The sequence below is a fragment of the Miniopterus schreibersii genome, assembly GCF_964146895.1.
Source record: "Miniopterus schreibersii genome assembly, chromosome: 1".
NCBI lineage: Eukaryota > Metazoa > Chordata > Mammalia > Chiroptera > Miniopteridae > Miniopterus > Miniopterus schreibersii.
This window is the reverse complement of record NC_138101.1, coordinates 21,801,873-21,818,836: the sequence shown is the minus strand read 5'-3', so window position 1 is coordinate 21,818,836 and position 16,964 is coordinate 21,801,873. Positions and strand designations below refer to the sequence as shown.

General features: G+C 37.5%; 1 protein-coding gene across 4 annotated transcripts in view; it reads left to right on the top strand.

The window, feature by feature from the left end:
* Positions 1-636: 636 nt before the first annotated feature.
* The window catches only part of RFC1 (replication factor C subunit 1), a 59,715-nt gene continuing 43,387 nt past the window's right edge, over positions 637-16,964 (top strand). For 2 of the 4 annotated variants that reach the window (XM_081118797.1, XM_081118796.1), the window contains exons 1-3: positions 637-791; positions 12,651-12,764; positions 15,099-15,174. In XM_081118797.1, the coding sequence (XP_080974923.1) occupies positions 789-791; positions 12,651-12,764; positions 15,099-15,174 (193 nt within the window). In that variant the 5' untranslated portion in view covers positions 637-788. The remainder of the gene's footprint in view (positions 792-12,650; positions 12,765-15,098; positions 15,175-16,964) is intronic. The other 2 variants (XM_081118799.1, XM_081118798.1) reach the window with 1 other exon arrangement.

The following is a 16,964-nucleotide window of genomic DNA, read 5'->3' as shown; positions in this document are numbered from 1 at the left end:
TCATTGTTTTTCTATGAAGATGCACTTTGCTAATGACTGGACTTCACCCCCCCGCCCCCCGCCCGTGCTCTTTGGGGGACTTGGCAGCGCAGGTTCGGGAACGCGGAGGCTTCGACTCCTAGTCTGCTTAGTTTGGAGTAAAGCCGGACTCCTCAGCCTGCTTATTTTTCACTTAAAAATGGAGTGCTGGGTGATCTCACTGGTCTGTTTTGCTCTGGAAGTATACAACCTAAAGATTATCCTTTAGCCTGGTGGTTTTCAAACTACGGGGCTCCACTTACTAGGTGGAAAAAACAATCGGTGGGTCAAACATTAAAAAAAAATTAACATCCGAGTAAACACGGCTTGGTGAAGAGATATTTCAGTATAATATGTGAAATGTTCCTCTAAAACACTGCTTCCTGTGGGTAGCGCGCCCCCGAGACGTGACACCGGGCGGCGCCAGTTCGCCCGCCCGCCCGCGGACACCAGCCCCGGAACGTCTCCTTGGCGCCCCCGCCAGAGCCCGTGGGCGCGACTCCGAGCGCCCGCCGTCCCGTCGCTCCTCGCGAGGGCTGCGGCCCGGGGAGATCCGCGCCGCCCCGCAGGCCACGTCGCACTTCCCGCCTCGCGCCCCCCCCCCCGCCTCGCGGAAGCGCGCGCCTCCTGACGTCATCGCCAGGCGCCGCCGCCGCCGCCGCCGCCTTCCCCTTCCCGGGAGAAGTTGTTGGCGCGAATGGGTGCCGAGCCTCGATAACGGATTCCCCAGCCCGCCGGCCTGCCCGCCGCGCTTTAGTGCTTGGGCTGCGATGGTGAGCCCCAGGGGGAGACCGTGCGGCTCCGGGGCTCGGGAGAGGCTGCGGGCTGGGCGTGGACGGGCGCTCGTGGCGTGGAGGGGTGGGGGAGGACGGGGTGCGTGGCTCCGGACGGGAGTGAGGCACAAACGGGGCATTGGTCGCACGGCTTTCCTTGGCAGCCAGCACGCTGGATTTTTGGTGCCGTGCGGCAGTTTCACTGTTTTTCACTCTTAGGGGGGAAGGGAGGAAGGAAGAGAGTCTTGAAGGAGATTTTGGGGCGCAGCGGGAAAGTTCTTTTCCTGCTCAGCATTGCCCGGGACCTCGGTGTAGGTCCTACCAAAGCGTTGGAGTCCTGTTCAAACTTTAGGTCACAGGAGAAAAGAATGTAACAAACTTACCTTTCTTATGAATAAGTTACCTCAGGCCTTTAACTTTTGTAGTTAACAACTTCTAGAGCTCCTCACGTAGGCGTATTGAGCCCGAGGGTGTGAGGGGGGAGATGTTTTGTTTTATACGTTCACAGAAGTCGTAGGGTTAACACGGTTTACCCTGGGCAAGAGTGGATGGGGATGACACAGGGAGTAAAACAGGTGTAGTACATTTGACAGCTGTCATCGCTTATCACCTGATGCTAAAATCTTAAAACAACAACGCAGAAATCTCTGTGCATCATTGTGCATAAAGCACTTATATTGAGTGAAATAATTACGCAGCCGTCGAAACAGACATTTACGCTGGTAGGGTAATAGACACAGGTCTGCGTTTGAAATATTTTAATTTAAAGGTCAGTTCGTGATGTTGCATTGCGCCAGAATCTATAATTAGACATAATTTTTTCCAATCATTCAGTTTGTCACAATGCCAGCATTCAAGGAGGGAAATTTTTATGCCAAATTGGGAAACCTTGCAGCTCTTTTGTGTTTCTTCTCAAAACAGGATAAAATGATTATAGCTACCTTGTAGTAACTCTTCTTCAGGTCAGTATGTGACCTGTTTGTTTTGTTACCTTTTCTAATTTAAACCTCACAGCAATTTACTTTTACAGATGGAAAAGGAGGCTTTCAGAGTTTCAACAGTTTGTCATACAACTAATAAATTGTTTAATTAGAATTAGAACCAAGTTTTCTGACCAGTAGTTTATACCACCTCCCTAAAATGATCATAATTACACTTCGAACTTCAGGCACTATGGTGTTATGGAAAGTTGATGAGATTTGGCGTCTTGAAGGTGAGAGTGAGGGGATGTTTTAGTCTTGCTCTGCCGTTCAATAGTTTTGTGGTTTGGGGCTTCGCTTTACACTCTTTAAGCCTCCATTTTCTTACCTGTGAAAGTGGAGGAAATAAAGCTGCCTTAAATAATTGTCTTGAGGATTAAACAAGATAATATATGCAGAGCTTCCATTTTGGTGCCTAACGTGGTAGGCATTATACAAATACATGCTAGTAATCTAATTTCCCAGGAAGGACTCTTTATGGGGCATTGCATAGAGTTTAAGGGGCATCATAGAGGCCTCTGTTGTTGTGAGTTAATGTGAACAACAGCTTGTATAGTCCACTTTCATTTGATCATTTTCACCTGTTCGAGGTACTTTAAATTGTGGTTATTTTTTTTCTTTAGGATTCATTTTCTTGGTGCAGATGAAAAACATAAAGCCCTTCTAACAAAAGGAGTCAAATTGGTCAGTTTTGCTCTTTGTTAATGGAAAACAGTTAATGTTCAATAAAGTAGATAAGAATTTTGGATTATATTGGTATTTAATTTAGTCTTTCTGGTTGCCAGTTTGATTCCTGGTCAGGGCACATGCCCAGGTTTTGGGCTCAATCCCTGGTAGGGGTCATGCAGGAGGCAGCCAATTTATGTCTCCCTCTCACACCAGTGATTCTCTCTGTTCTTTCCTCTCTTTAAAAATTAATTAAAAAATATTTAGTCTTTCTGTCTCTAGTAAGAAAATTAGCAAAATTTTAGATTAATATTCTATTCAACAAGTGTTTATTGAACATTTGTATACAAGTTCTAGTAGGTAGTCCCTAACTTCTGTTTGGATCATAGGTCCCTTTGATATCGTGAATGGTATGCAAATTTTCTGCCCACAGAAATGCATATGGGCACATATATATCATTTTAGGGGATTTACATATTTTCTGAAGCCTTTCCACATACACAAGGTTAACATCTCTTTTCCTGGGAGCTGCATTTTTTTCTCAAGTATTTTTCAGTTAGAAATTATCAATAAGAGAATAAAATACTATATCCACAAAATGGAATACTGTGTAGCCATTAAAAAATGAAAAAACTTCTCCCAGCTGGTGTCACTCTGGTTAAGCGTGGACCCATGAACCAAGAGGTCACCGGTTCTATTCCCAGTCAGGGCACGTGCGGGAGTTGCAGGTGGATCCTCAGTAGGGGGCGTGCAGGAGGCAGCCAGTTAGTGTTGCTAACTGGTGTTTCTATCTCTCTCCCTTCCTCTCTCTCTCTCTAATCAATAAAAAAATTAAAAAAAAGAAAAAAAACACCTTTATGCCTTGATATGAAACAATTGCTAAGCTAATTCAGAGAAAAAAGTAAGGTTCAGGAAGTATGTGAAGTATGCTATCACTTTATACAGTAAAAGAAAAGAAGATATACATATTTGCTTGAAGATAAAATCAGGAAGAATACACAACTAATAGGTAATACTTGTTGCCTGCAAAGATAGGAAGTATGTGTCTGAGAGGCAGGCTGGGAGGGAGACTTTACCTTTTGAATTTTGAATCATGTGAATATAATTTCTATTAAAGGAAATAAACAAATTTGAAAATAAAGAGAATATAGGCATAGCTCGTTCTTTGTGCTTTGCTTTATTGTGCTTCACCAATGTTGTGTTTTTTACAAACTGAAGACAACACCCTCCACCAGCAAAAAGATTATGACTTGCTTTGTTGTGATAATTTATTGTGGTCTGGAACTGAACCCACAATATTTCTGAGGTACAACTGTAAAATAAGCCATGTAAACAATTTGGATTGCTATGAGGGTTTAATTAATTGTTCAAAATGTAAATAAAACTTGAGAGATGCATTTTTAAGAAGTCAGTATATATATAATTCAGCGAGTGGTTTAAGTATTTATTGAAAATATAAAAATAAGGATTAATTAAATACACAAGAGACTTATAGGATAGCCTTTTTGTAGAGCTGTCAGGTAAGTGAAAATACATTGTAATTTGAGCTGTTTCATTGCCTCACTGTAGGGGACACCTTTCACATCTTAGTTTACTATGTGAATGCTTCCCCCTGGAGAAGTGCTGTGATTCTATCATAACGTAGCTTTTTTCATATATACTGGCACTTGGCCTATAAGGCCTCTACCTACCTCTCTGGTCTCACCGCTCTGTCTTTTGAGTGTATTAAGCTGGTTCTGTCTTGGTTTTTGTTCTTGCTGTTTTCTCTCCTTGAAGTATTCTTCCCCCAGATCCTTGTGTATCTCTGCCTTTTTCATTCAAGTCTAAATCATCACTTCCTCAGAACTTTGGTGTCATAGCTAATCCAAGGTCATGAATATTTATGCCTATGTTTTCTCCTAAGAATTTTATAGCTTTAGCTCTTGTATTTAGGATTTTAATTCATTTAGAGTTCACTTTTGTATATGGTATGAAGTAGCGGTCCAGGTTTATTCTTTTGCATATCTGCTTGCACCAGCACCATTTGCATTTTTTCCATTGATTTTTTTTTTTTTAGAGACAGTGGAAGGGGAGGGGGGAGAGAGAGAAACATCAATGTGAGAGACACACATCGATTGGTTGCCGCCCACACATGTCCCAACTGGGGCTGGGGATCAAGCCTGCAACTGAGGTATGTGCCCTTGACCAGGAATTGAACCCAGGACCCTTCAGTCTGTGGGCCCAAAGCCAGCCAGGGCTATATTTTTTTCTTTTTGATGATACTGTATATGGAATTGTTTTTATAATTTCACTTTTGAATTGTTCTTTGCCAGAGTTTAGAAATACAGTTGCCTTTTGTATATTGCTCTTGTATCCTGCAACCTTGCTGAACTCATTTAGTAATTCTCATAGTTTTTTAGGTGGATTTCTTAGGATTTTTTGTATATAAGATTATTTCACCTGCAAATAGAGATAATTTTACTTCCCGTCCAGTCTAAGTGCTTTTTATTTTATTTATTTATTTGTCTAATTGCTTTTGCTAGAACTTCTACAATGTTGGATGGAAGTGGCAGAAGACTAGAGCAGGTCTTTCTTATTACTGATGTGATGGGAAAGCATTCCAACAGCTCTTTGCTTTCAAAGTATAAGGCCTTAACATAATTTTAAATACTGTAAAATTATTTCATATTTTGTTGCTGCTTTGATGCTATCAGTGATATCATTGTATGTTTTAGTCATATAATTTTGCATTTTGGTGGTTTTCAGGATAAAAAGTTTTTACATTTGGATAGATTTTATGAAATGTGTTGTTGATAATAAGTTTCTCCTTGTGGATTTGGTGTACCATGTAAAAATACCAAACATTTATAATTCTTTTTACTCTCAAAATAGAGAAGTAAAGCTGAAATATAATATTTTGGTAACTAATTTGTAGAGCACTGCAGTACTTATTTTGCATAAAGTCCTGTATTCTTCAAAGGTAAATGAAGACAGTGACATAATTTGCTTTCTGTTTTCATTTTTATAGGTAAATATAACTTATTTATTGATTGAGGATATCAGCAGTGGAAAAAATAATTAGACCTGTTTTGTTATATGTCAAAGTAAATATATATCAGCGTTTGTATTTGACCTTCTAAAACTAAAGATGTTATGATAGCTTACCTCTGTGTGAATTTAGGAGTACTTATTGCAAAAATTTTTATCTCTTACTACTGATAGATTTGTAACCATTCAAGTTGGAAATGTCTTGGTATGGATAACAGACTTTTGAAAATTTGTGTTTTTTGAGTACTTTGCAAAGTCTGGTACTTTGTCTTGGCATATGTATATTAAAATCGCATTTGGGCCGCCTGATGGGCATTGCTTTTCTCTGACAGTGTTGTAGAATTGTTAGTTATGCCTTAGGGTAGGAAAATGCAAGATGTCTTTTTGCTTACATTAAGGAGCATCTTAAATTGTTGGCATTCTTAATTTTCTCGTCTGTGAATTGAGGTTAAAAAACTTCATAGGGTTGTTTTGTGAATTAAGTTAATATTTTTAAGGTGCTTAAATCATTGCCTGGCCCAGAGTAAGTCTTATGTAAGAGTTTGCTAAATAAGTAAATAAATGAAGCCCTAAATCAGGGCAGTGGTAATGGAAACAGGGAAGAGGACAGCAGTATTTGGGAAATGGGTTAGGTGGGATGATTAGATGGAGGGTCAGAGCAAGGAGGAAAAACTGCCCATTTTTCTGTTTTGGGTAAATGCATTGAGGTTGGGAATAAAGGGGGAGAAACATGTCTGAGAGGAACATGAGCTTAATTTTGAGTGTTATGAATTGAAGGGACCTTTGGGACATTTGGACAGAGATATATCTAGTAGACACTACATGGATATGGAGCTCAGAGGAGGTCCGAGTACAGACCAGTGTTAAAAATGACTGGTATGGTTAGTGAAAAGACCACCTACTTTGTTTTCTTAGCATACATTTTGGCATATTTTAATAGATAGGCAACCTGTTATTGACAGATTCCTAAACTAGTATATAAGCTCTGCAAAGATAGGGGCCACAAGGAAAGGGAACTCCTGTGTAGTGCCTGGCACTTGGCAAATTTTCAATAAATATTTGAATAAGTACAAATAAACTTTTGTAATTCCAAAAAAAGAGAAATCAACTAGAATGTAAAACTTAATATGAAAACGCCTTCTCTAGCCCTTTCTGCATGACTTTATGCTTGAGCTATTGAACATTTAATGACAGTGAGTAATGTAGCCTAGAGAAATACAGTATTTATTAGCATGTAGGTCTATTTTTGATGTGAGCTGAATTTCAGTGTTCAGCCCTGGCCATTGTCGCTCAGTTGGTCAGAGCATCATCCTGTGCACCGAAGGGTCAAGGGCTTGATTCTTGGTCAGGGTACATACCTAGGTTGCGGTTTAGATCCCCAGTTGGGGCATATATGGGAGGCAACTGAATGATGTTTCTCTCTCCCTCTCCCTTCTTCTCTCTCTCAAAATCAATAAAAAAATATTCTCGGGTGAGGATTAAAAAATAATAAAATAATAATTTTAGTGTTCATTTAAGTAGTTTAAATATGATTTTTTAAGATCAGAAGTCAGTTGTAAAATTTGATTTCTTGATGAATAAAAACTATAATCACAGTACATTTGCCCTGGTGATAATGTCAAAATGTTGAAATAAACCATTAGATAAGGCATAAACAGTTTCAGATGCTTCAGTTGTCCCAAGTAGCTATGAAGAATTTATTTTAAACCTAAATTAAATAACTATTTTCTATTTTCTGTTTAATTTTGCCAACGACTTATATTTTTGGATCAGGTACCTGAAAACTTTCTGTGATACAGTATTTCATTGGGAGAGTAATTTAAGGCTTATATGATATAAATATTATAACTTCAGAATCTTGCACACCTATCTTGACGCAACTAAGAATGAAAATGAGTCTTTCATTATCTTGGGAGCAGCCTCTGAGGTATACTGAATAGATTGTAGAGCGAGTAGGGGAAGCAGTTTCTATTCACTGTGTTCCCTGTAGTCATTCAGCCCCCATTCCTGTTCCCCTGCTGTGCTTTATTTAGTCTGTTCTTTATTTCCTATGCTCTGCATCATTCTCTAAAGGCAGAAAGACCAAAGGCAGAAAATAGAATGAAAGCTCTATGAGAACAGAGATTTTTGCCTATTTTATTTATCCTAAGTACAAAGAATTGTCTTGCCTGTAGAAGATTCTCACTAAATATTTGTTGAATGAATAAATGAATGACTGAATGAAGGGAAATTGATGCAGGCTCTTAAAATTATTTCTAGCTAGAAACTGTTATTTGTTCAAAGGTCTTTCAGACCACACTTCTTTTTTTTACTTGCTGGTATCTTAGAGAAGTTCATGAGGCCTGCTAGACTTTGCTGTATCATTAATATTGATTATATATATATAGACATTTCTGATTTCTTAAAAAAAGTAACTTCTTTGGCTAAAAACAAATTTGAAGAAGAGGAAATATCCTACTAAAAGTGAAAGTATTTTGGTTTTTGTAGCCACAATATAGTAATATGACAAGAGTCTATATTATAAGGATCAGTTATAGAAGGTCAACTTTAACAATTTACCTCAGAAATAATACACAAGAGTTAAATACTCACTTGAAATTTCTTGAAACAAAAAGCGAAGTCGTAGCAAAAAATTAATCCCAATGAAAGATTCTTTTAATATACAATCTTTAAAAGCAAATCTACCGTGAATCTTATTTTACATAATTACGAACCTCTCTGAGCCCAGGTGTGAAGGTCAGTGACCTAGAAGTAACTGCTCATGTGTTCAACGAATATTAATTAAGCGTTTACTTATCTGAGATGTTGGCCCGGTATTTGAGATACAGTGGTAAGGTAGACAAGCCTGCTTTATGGAACTTACAGCAGTATATTTAAATTTAGATTTCTGTGACTGTCAAAAGTATCTTAGATCATTTTAGGACACAGAGCAAGTTCCTTTTTTTTAAAAAATTAAAATTTTTTTTCAATTACAGTTGGCATTCAATATTATATTAGTTTCAGGTATACAGCATAGTGGTTAGGCATTTATATAACTTAAGAAATGGTTCCCCCAATAAGCCTAGTACCCACCTGAAACCATACATAGTTATTACAATATTATTGACTGTATTCCTATTCCCTGTGCTGTACTTTACATCCCTGTGACTGTTTTGTAACTGCCAATTTGTAGTTCTTAATCCCCTCACCTTTTCACCCAGCTCCACAGCCCCCACCCCCCTGCGTTCCAATTGGCAAGCATCAGTTTGTTCTCTGTATCTATGAGTTTTTGTTTTGTTTGTTCATTTTTGTTCTTTAGATTCCACATATAAGTGAAATTATATAGTATTTGTCTCTGTCTGGATTTATTTCATTTAGCATAATCTCCTCTAGATCCATCCATGCTGTTGTAATAAAATTTCATTCTTTTTTTTATGGCTGAGAAATATTCCATTTTATATATGTACCACATCTTCTTTATCCAGTTATCTTATCTATCTATGGACACTTTCCTGGCTTCCATATCTTGGCTATTGTAAATACAGCTGCAGTGAACATAGAGGTACATATATGTTTTTGAATTAGTGTTTTGGATTTCTTTAGGTAAATACCCAGAAGTGGGATTGCTGGGTCATATTGTCTTCCAGGTAGGTATTGGTTTGTTTGAGAAGCCGTCCCTGAGGTGTCAGGTGCTCCTGGTGTTCTTACAGTCTTGTGATTAGCACTTAGGACTGTTTTGTATTTAATTCTTTATATACTAACTTGCCTCCCAGGTAGCTTCATGAGGATTATTTCCTCTTCGTGTCTCAAGTCCCTTGCATAGTGCCTCTCTGTAAGCATGTAGGATCAAACGTATCAGGAATAACCAGAAGGGAAAGGCAGCGTTCCTAATTGTGGGGGAATGATAGATCCCTAGTTACAGGAAAACTGTGAAGGGGCAGTCATGGTCAAGTGGAAAACTATAAAGATTTGAAATAGGAGGACCAGGCTTCATTATGGAGGTTTTTGGTGTGCCACCTCTAATCCCCATAGGAATCCTATGAGGCAAGTGGCAACACGAGGAAACGGGCAGAGAAGTTAAGTAAATTCATCAGTAGTAAGTGGCAAAACTGACAAAATGCCTGTGTGTTTGACTTACAATTCCATTTACTCATCTATAAAATGGAGATGTATCATTATATTTGCTCTTTTTACATCATATGATCATTAAAAGAGGTAAATCTATGTCCAATAGCTGTAAGTAAAATCATGAAAAACTTAGTATTAGCTATCCCTGCTAAAATTTGCTTTCACTTTTATGTGATATTTGCCTACATTTTTTGCATCTTTGAACTGACCTGTTTGTTCAATTAATAAGTAAGATGAAAGAAGTAGGAAGAGTTAATTATTAACTCTCTTTTGATTTCACCAAATAAAAGTATCTTTATATCTTTTACCATTTCTTTTAGAAATGGAATATTGAAACAAAGGGTATGCAAATTTTGATAATATTGCTGGATTGTCCTCTGGAAAGGCTATACCAGTTTTTACGTTATCAGCATTGTAGTGTGTGAGCATCTGTTTTCCCACATTCTTGATGTAGTCGAATTTGTATTTATCTAGCCTTGATGTTTTGCTTAGAAGGCCTTCCTTTTGCTAAGATTACAAAAGTAAATTTAAAAATGTATCCCTTTTTTCTGCTCATATACTCAGCAAGTATATTTTTCTGCTCAGATAAGGCTGGTGTTTAGAGCCATTATTTGGGAATATGATTAGCTACTGGAGTACTAGACCTGTAATACTAGACAGGGAATGTTAGTTGAAAACTAAGGTGAAGTCACATTCTTTAAAGTAAGGCCAAATTGGTGACCTTTTCCTTTTAGATGTTTATTCACTAGATGGCTACTCACATTGGAGATAATACTAAAAAGCTATGAGTAAAATTGCCATCATTCTGATGAAAATGCTTTTCCAAAAACTTAGATTTTTAGTGTATGTTGAGTTAGATCAGGATGTGATTTTTTTTTAAGTCTTTTGCCTCCAGGTATAAGGCACAGGGAGTATGAGAGAGTAGGGTAGACTAAAGTGAAAGGGAAAGAAAGGATATGTGAATGGAATTACTGAGGAAGGAAAGGGAACAATGTGGAGGAGCAGCAATAAAAATCAAAGAGCTTGGCACTTGCTCAACCTTACCAACAATTTCATTTCCTGAGTTGTTTTCTTTCTCTTTGCGGTTTTAAGCATTTGTGGTTCTAAAACATTGAAAAACACCACTGTCTTAACCTGATTATTAACCTTCAGTTTTGGTATTTCCATGGTGCATGAGCACCCTGTGTGTGCCTGTGCTGTAAACAATTACCACTGTTTGAAATGAAGAATCACCTAGTAATTTCAAAAATGAGACTAATGTGAAATTCACATTTACTCCAGAAGCAATAAAGCAAGTAGTTGTCAGCCTCAGTTCTTTGCAACTCAATTCTTTGCAAGTTAAATGGAAGACGGTGGCTTGCTTAATCATCCATCTCTTCTTTAGCACCTGACACAGACGTCCCAGTTTCGTAGCTGAGGTATCCATTCCATAAACAGTATTTTTTAGACTTGGGTTTTATTAGGATGGATTTGTGACTTTTCTATACTGGGAAATTTACATAAGAGGGTTTAAAACCAGGAAGTCTTCAATCTTTTTGGGCAGAGTTTAACATGTCTGTGTATCTTGTTTATCTGTTTTGTTTATTGGCTTAGCCACAAAGCTCTGTGTGTGTGTGTGTGTGTGTGTGTGTGTGTGTATACATAAAACACTTGTTTGGGGTTTTTGACATTTTAAGAGTATGACAATTATTGCCAGACCTAGGAAATAATTGTTAAATTTTTTATACTTCACAAACTACTTTTATAGGCATTTTTCTTACTACAATAAAGAGATAGGTTGGAACAGGTGAAAGGATTTGTAAATCAGAATTATAATCATCAAGGGTAAGAAGAAGGAAGAAGGTACAACTGGTTTTGAACCCAGTTATTTGGAATTCAGATCCTAAGTTCTCATTGTTTTGTGTTCTCTGTACCCTTGAGTGTGAGCAGAGATGATTGTAAATGGAGATGTTTCAGTGATACGAAGAGATAATAGTTCATAAAGGAAAGGAAGGAAAGCTTTTTACTGAGCCAAAATTGTGATAGATGCATAATTAATTCTCATAAAGTAGGTATTATTCTATTTTACTGATGTGAAAACAGACTCGTAAAGTAACTTTCCCAGGGTCACAGAGATAGAAGACAGTAAAGCAGAGATTTGAACTAACACTTTCTGATTCAAAGGTTCTGTTCCCTTTTCTCTATACCATAGTTTCTTTAAAATCTAAAAGGCTAGGGAAGACTATGTATGGAAAAGATAAGAAAACTAAGTGATTGTAATTATAAATTGCATTATACATATTTCAGTATAATTCTACAGTTTAACACTGGTAGGTAGAGTAATTAAAGAGAATGTTGTAATAAACGGCAAGGTTTTTTCTTCAGAATTTGGAAAACTCATATAAAGGAAAATAATGTCAAGGTTCTTAGTTGTTAGTCTTAAATGATCAGGGTTGTAATAGTTACTTTTCTTTCAAACTGGATTCTAAATCCCATGGGTGAGGATTATATTTTTCAACTCTTTGCTTCTCTGCTACCTTTGTCTTCTCTTCTGTGCCTGGGATGACGGGCATGAGTATGATTAATAAATACCTATTGTTTGCTACTTTAGTAATTGTGCTATTGTTAACACAAATTTAACATGCTTATTTTTGGCCAGGTTCTTAGAATTACTATTGCCTTTTTTTTTTTTTTTAAATATACCTTTATTGATTTCAGAGAGAGGAAAGGACAGGGAGAGAGAGAGAGATAGAAACATCAGTGATGAGAGAGTCATTGATCAGCTGCAACCCGAAACCTGGGCATGTGCCCTGACCGGGAATCTAACCCCGATCGCCTGGATCCTAGGTCGATGCTCAACCGCTGAGCCACGCCCAGCTGGGCTAATATTGCTTTTCATTAGGCAAATCATTCTTAATTCAGTTAACTTTATAAGTTCATTTTTGCATATGAAGAGAATGCTGTTACACGTGGAACTACGCCACCATGATGAAATTACTTAGGGTAAACCAGTGTGTGTATAGAGCTGTCTGTTTTTATAATTGAAATTAGAATTTTGTGCAGTTAATGTTTATTTATGAACCTCCTTTTTTGCTTTTAGGATATTCGTAAATTCTTTGGAAAGAAATCTGCAAGTGAAACAGTAAAGAAGAATGAGAAAACAAAATCTGCTGAAGAGACTTTAAAAACAAAGAAAGGAATAAAGGAAATCAAGGTCAGTTTTCCAAATACAATTTAGAATTGTATGAAAGCTTAAATCACCTCAGTTCTTGGACTTGATAGGACTTGAGGGAGCCTTGAGCAAATGTAGGTTTCAGCTCATTTAGCAAAGGAAGAAGAAAAGTAATAAGCCATTACTTATTTCTAATTAATATGGCTTACTGAATTCATAGCTTGGTGCTTTTCTGAAGTAGAGATGGAGCACTTTTCAGTTGTCAAAACTTTGTTTACACCAAAGTTTGCTCATAGAGACATGAGTCCCTATACCCAGAAGAATGGTGTTGGACTTCTGGTGAGGGAAGGTGTTAGAGGAAAGCTTTATTTTTTTGCCTGTCCTCCTTGGGCGAGAGGAGGACAAGGATTGACTTTCCTACAGTTTCCAGTAACCTCATTGTCATCTAAGACTTTACCAGAATGACCTTTAATGTTTATATTTCTACCAACATGTTTATGATGATACATATATTCTCTAAGATGATAGAGGCTTTCTCTAAAGCTCTCACCTTTTATCCCTGAGACCTTGCCAGAATCACTTTTAACGTCCATATTTGTACCAACAGCCCCTTCTCAGCAGTCTAAGCTTTTTCTAGCATTCACCTCAAAACTCCTCCGGCTTCTACCATTACTGAGTTCCAAAGTCACTTCCATATTTTAGGTATTTGTTACAGCAGTATTCTACTTCTCAGTAGCAAATTCTGTATTAGGGTTCTTCAGAGAATCAGAACCAGTAAGGTGTGTGTGTGGGGGGGGTGTATAAAGAGATTTGTTATAAAGAATTTACTCATGTGATTATGCATGCTGATAGGTCCCAAGATCTACAGCTGACAAGTGGAGACTGAATAACTGATAGTGTAGTTCAGGTCTGAGTCCAAAGGCCTGTGAACTAGGATTGCCAATGGTGTTATTCCAATCTTAAGGCTGGCAGACTTGAGACCCAGGAAGAGCCTATGTTTCAGTTCAGTACTGAAGGCAGGAAAAACTGATGTTTCAGCTTGAAGACAGTCGAGAAAGAAGAATTCTTTTATATTTGGGAGAGGGTCAGCCTTTTATTCTCTTCAGACCTTCAGCTGATTGGGTGAGGCTTACCCACATTAGGAAGAGCAATCTGCCTTACTCATTCTATCCAATTAAATGTAAACATCCCAAAATACCCTCATAAAAACACTCAGAATATCTGGGCATCTTGTGGCCCAGTCAAGTTGATACATAAAATTAACCACCATAGGTTATATTTCCTGTTTCTTCATGGTTTTTACCTTGGACAGTGTCAGTGATACAATGTAGGTTTTGGATTCTGTTATAGTCTTCTAAAGAGTGTTAAGTCTTTGGATTTAGCAGGCAGTTAACTTTGCTGAACTCCAACTCCAAATTCTTGTATTCCTCGTGATGGACAGCAGCTGAAATCTTTGTTCAATTCTTTTAACGTTAGCTGGGCACTTGGAGTTGTTCCATGCATACATATTTCAAGCGATAACTCCAGGCTTGGGCTAAGTTTATTGACAGGATTTGGGACTCCCTTTCTGTGGCTCTCTCCCTTCTTGGATACTCTCTTCTCTTACTGTTGAGTTATAGTAATTGCTTCTGATTCTGTCTTCTAGTCCAGTGGTGTATTCGAATTATAATGACATCTCATTTCCTTGCAAGTTAGTTGATTATTTTTATATTTTTGATATTTAATTATAAGGGCTAGAAACAGAATCCTACCTTATAATTGATTATAATCAGTTTTTTCCTGTCTGCTTTCTTGATGCTTTTTGGGAAGATTTGAATATGTTAGAAATGTGATATATAAGTAAAAAATACAAACAATACCTTTTGCCCTGGTTTTATTTAATTTTCCAGTAGGCCTTGGGTTGTGGTAGGCTCATAACTCCTTAGCTTTTATTTCTGTCTCTAGCTGTCATTTTCTGGAAGCACTTGCCTTGTAATATCTGACATCCTTTTATTCTTTGTTATATACAGGTTAGTGTTGAAAGTGGAGCTGAATAGTAATACAGCTTTTTCTATAATTCTTTCCCATCTGATGCAGTTATTGTCTGGCTGATTCTTTAGTCTAATCAGGGCATTATTTAACATTTTGAGCTGGATAATTCTTTTGGTGGATGACTGTCCTGTGCATTATAGGATGTTTAGTAGCATACCTAGTCTACCCATTAGATGCCACTAAACCTAGCCCTCCTCCCCTGCTGCTGCCACTTGTGACAGGGAAAAATGTCTCCTGGGGACAAAATTTCCTCTAGTTGAGAATCACTGAGCCTAAGTCTAATGAGGAAAAACTACTAAGTTACATAGGCTTCTTTGTGTTCTAATTATACTGTGATGTTTATAGGTAAATAGTTCTTGTAAAGATGATGACTTTAAACAGAAGCAACCAAACAGGAAAAAGAGGATCATCTATGATTCAGGTAATACTTCTTTTGAGGAGCTTTAAAGTTTTAAAATTATTTTCTAACCCTTAGAAAAGTTTTTCAAACTGATGTTCCCGAGACACATAGCTGTCTATGATGGTAATAGGTGCTGTGAGAAGGGTCTTTGCTCAAATACAATAAAAAACAATTTTATTATACTGAAGAATTTATCAGAACCTATGTATATTAATGTATTAAAGATTTTTCTCAGAGAGGGATATAGTATATATAGCATGAGTCAAACTTACTTTGACTATATTATTTTAAAAAATATTACCTTCTTGTCCAGCTAAGGTTCTTTGAAACTGAACTTGAAAAATAGTGCCTTAGAACATTGCTTTAGAAACAAGAGATCTGAAATTTAATTTTTGTGCTTTTGAGCTTGTCCTTTTCTGTGCATTTAAAATAGTACAAACACAATTGAAAAGCTCTTCTTTGAATATAGTTTTAAATAGGGAACGGGAATTTTTATGCATGCCTTTTATATCTTTAAATAATGGTAGAACTCAGAAAGTTTTAGGTTTTGCTTTTGTGGAGAAGATCCATCTGGTGTGAAGCCTTAAAAATGAAACTTGAAGCATTTATAGATTGTTAGGATTTTGAAAGTGGTAGCAAAGAATTCTGACTCAATTCTAAAAGTACGTGAGTGTTTATTAGGAGTCTTACTGCTGTATATTGTAAGAATTTCTTTTTTCTAAATCCTCACCTGAGGATATTTTTTATTGATTTTAGAGAGAGAGGAAGGGGAGAGAGAGAAACATTGATGTGAGAGAGAAACATCTATCCGTTGCCTCCTGTACAAGCCCCAACCAGGGATCGAACCTGCAATCTAGGTGTATGCCCTGACCGGGAATTGAACCCGAAACCTTTTTGGTGTACAGGACTATGCTCCAACCAACTGAGCCACCCGGCCAGGGAATAAGAAATTTGAAAGAAGTACATAGTGCCATTTCCCATGACTTTCCATCTTTTTGGAAACTGGAAGTTTAATTGTTTGATACAATTTAGAGTCGTATGCAACAGAATTTCTAAATGCATGGTGAAGAGGAAGGACACTAAAGTTTATGAAATACCTATTTTGTGCCAGGCACTATACTGGGTACTTACATTTTGTCCTGATTTGTATTTAACTGCTCTGGGCAATTAGGTGGTGGTAGACAGAATAATGGCCCCCAAAGAGGTCTGCCCTGTTTCTGAAACCTGTGAATATGTTAGTTTACACGGCAGAGGGAAATTAAAGTTGTAGGTAGTGTTAATGTTGCTAATCAAATGACCTTAAAGTAGAGAGATTGTCTTGGATTATCTGGGTGGGCCCAATGTAGTCATAAAGAAGATGGAAGCAGGAGAGAGTTACAGAGAGGTTGACTGTGGAAGGTCAGAGAAGCAGAGAGATGGCAGCATGAGAAGCACTTTGCCTGATGTTGCTGTTTTTGAAGATGGAGTAAGAGGGCCATGAGCCAAGGAATGCTAGCAGTTACTGGAAACTGGAAAAGGCAAGGAAGTAGATTCTTCCCTAGAGTATTCCGAAAGGAACTCAGTCCTGTTACACCTTGATTTTAGCCCAGTGAGACTCAGATTTCTAATCTATAGAACGTTAAGATGATAAATTTGTGTTGCTTTAAGCCACTAAGTTTGTGATAATTTGTTACAACCCAATAGAAAACTAATAAAAGGCTTAACACTAGGTGGAAGTAACCTGTGAAAATTAAAAGAAGTAGAGATGTGCTTCAAATGGGAGGGCCTTGAGGAATTGGTTAACAGCAATCACTTTAAAAACACACTTTATT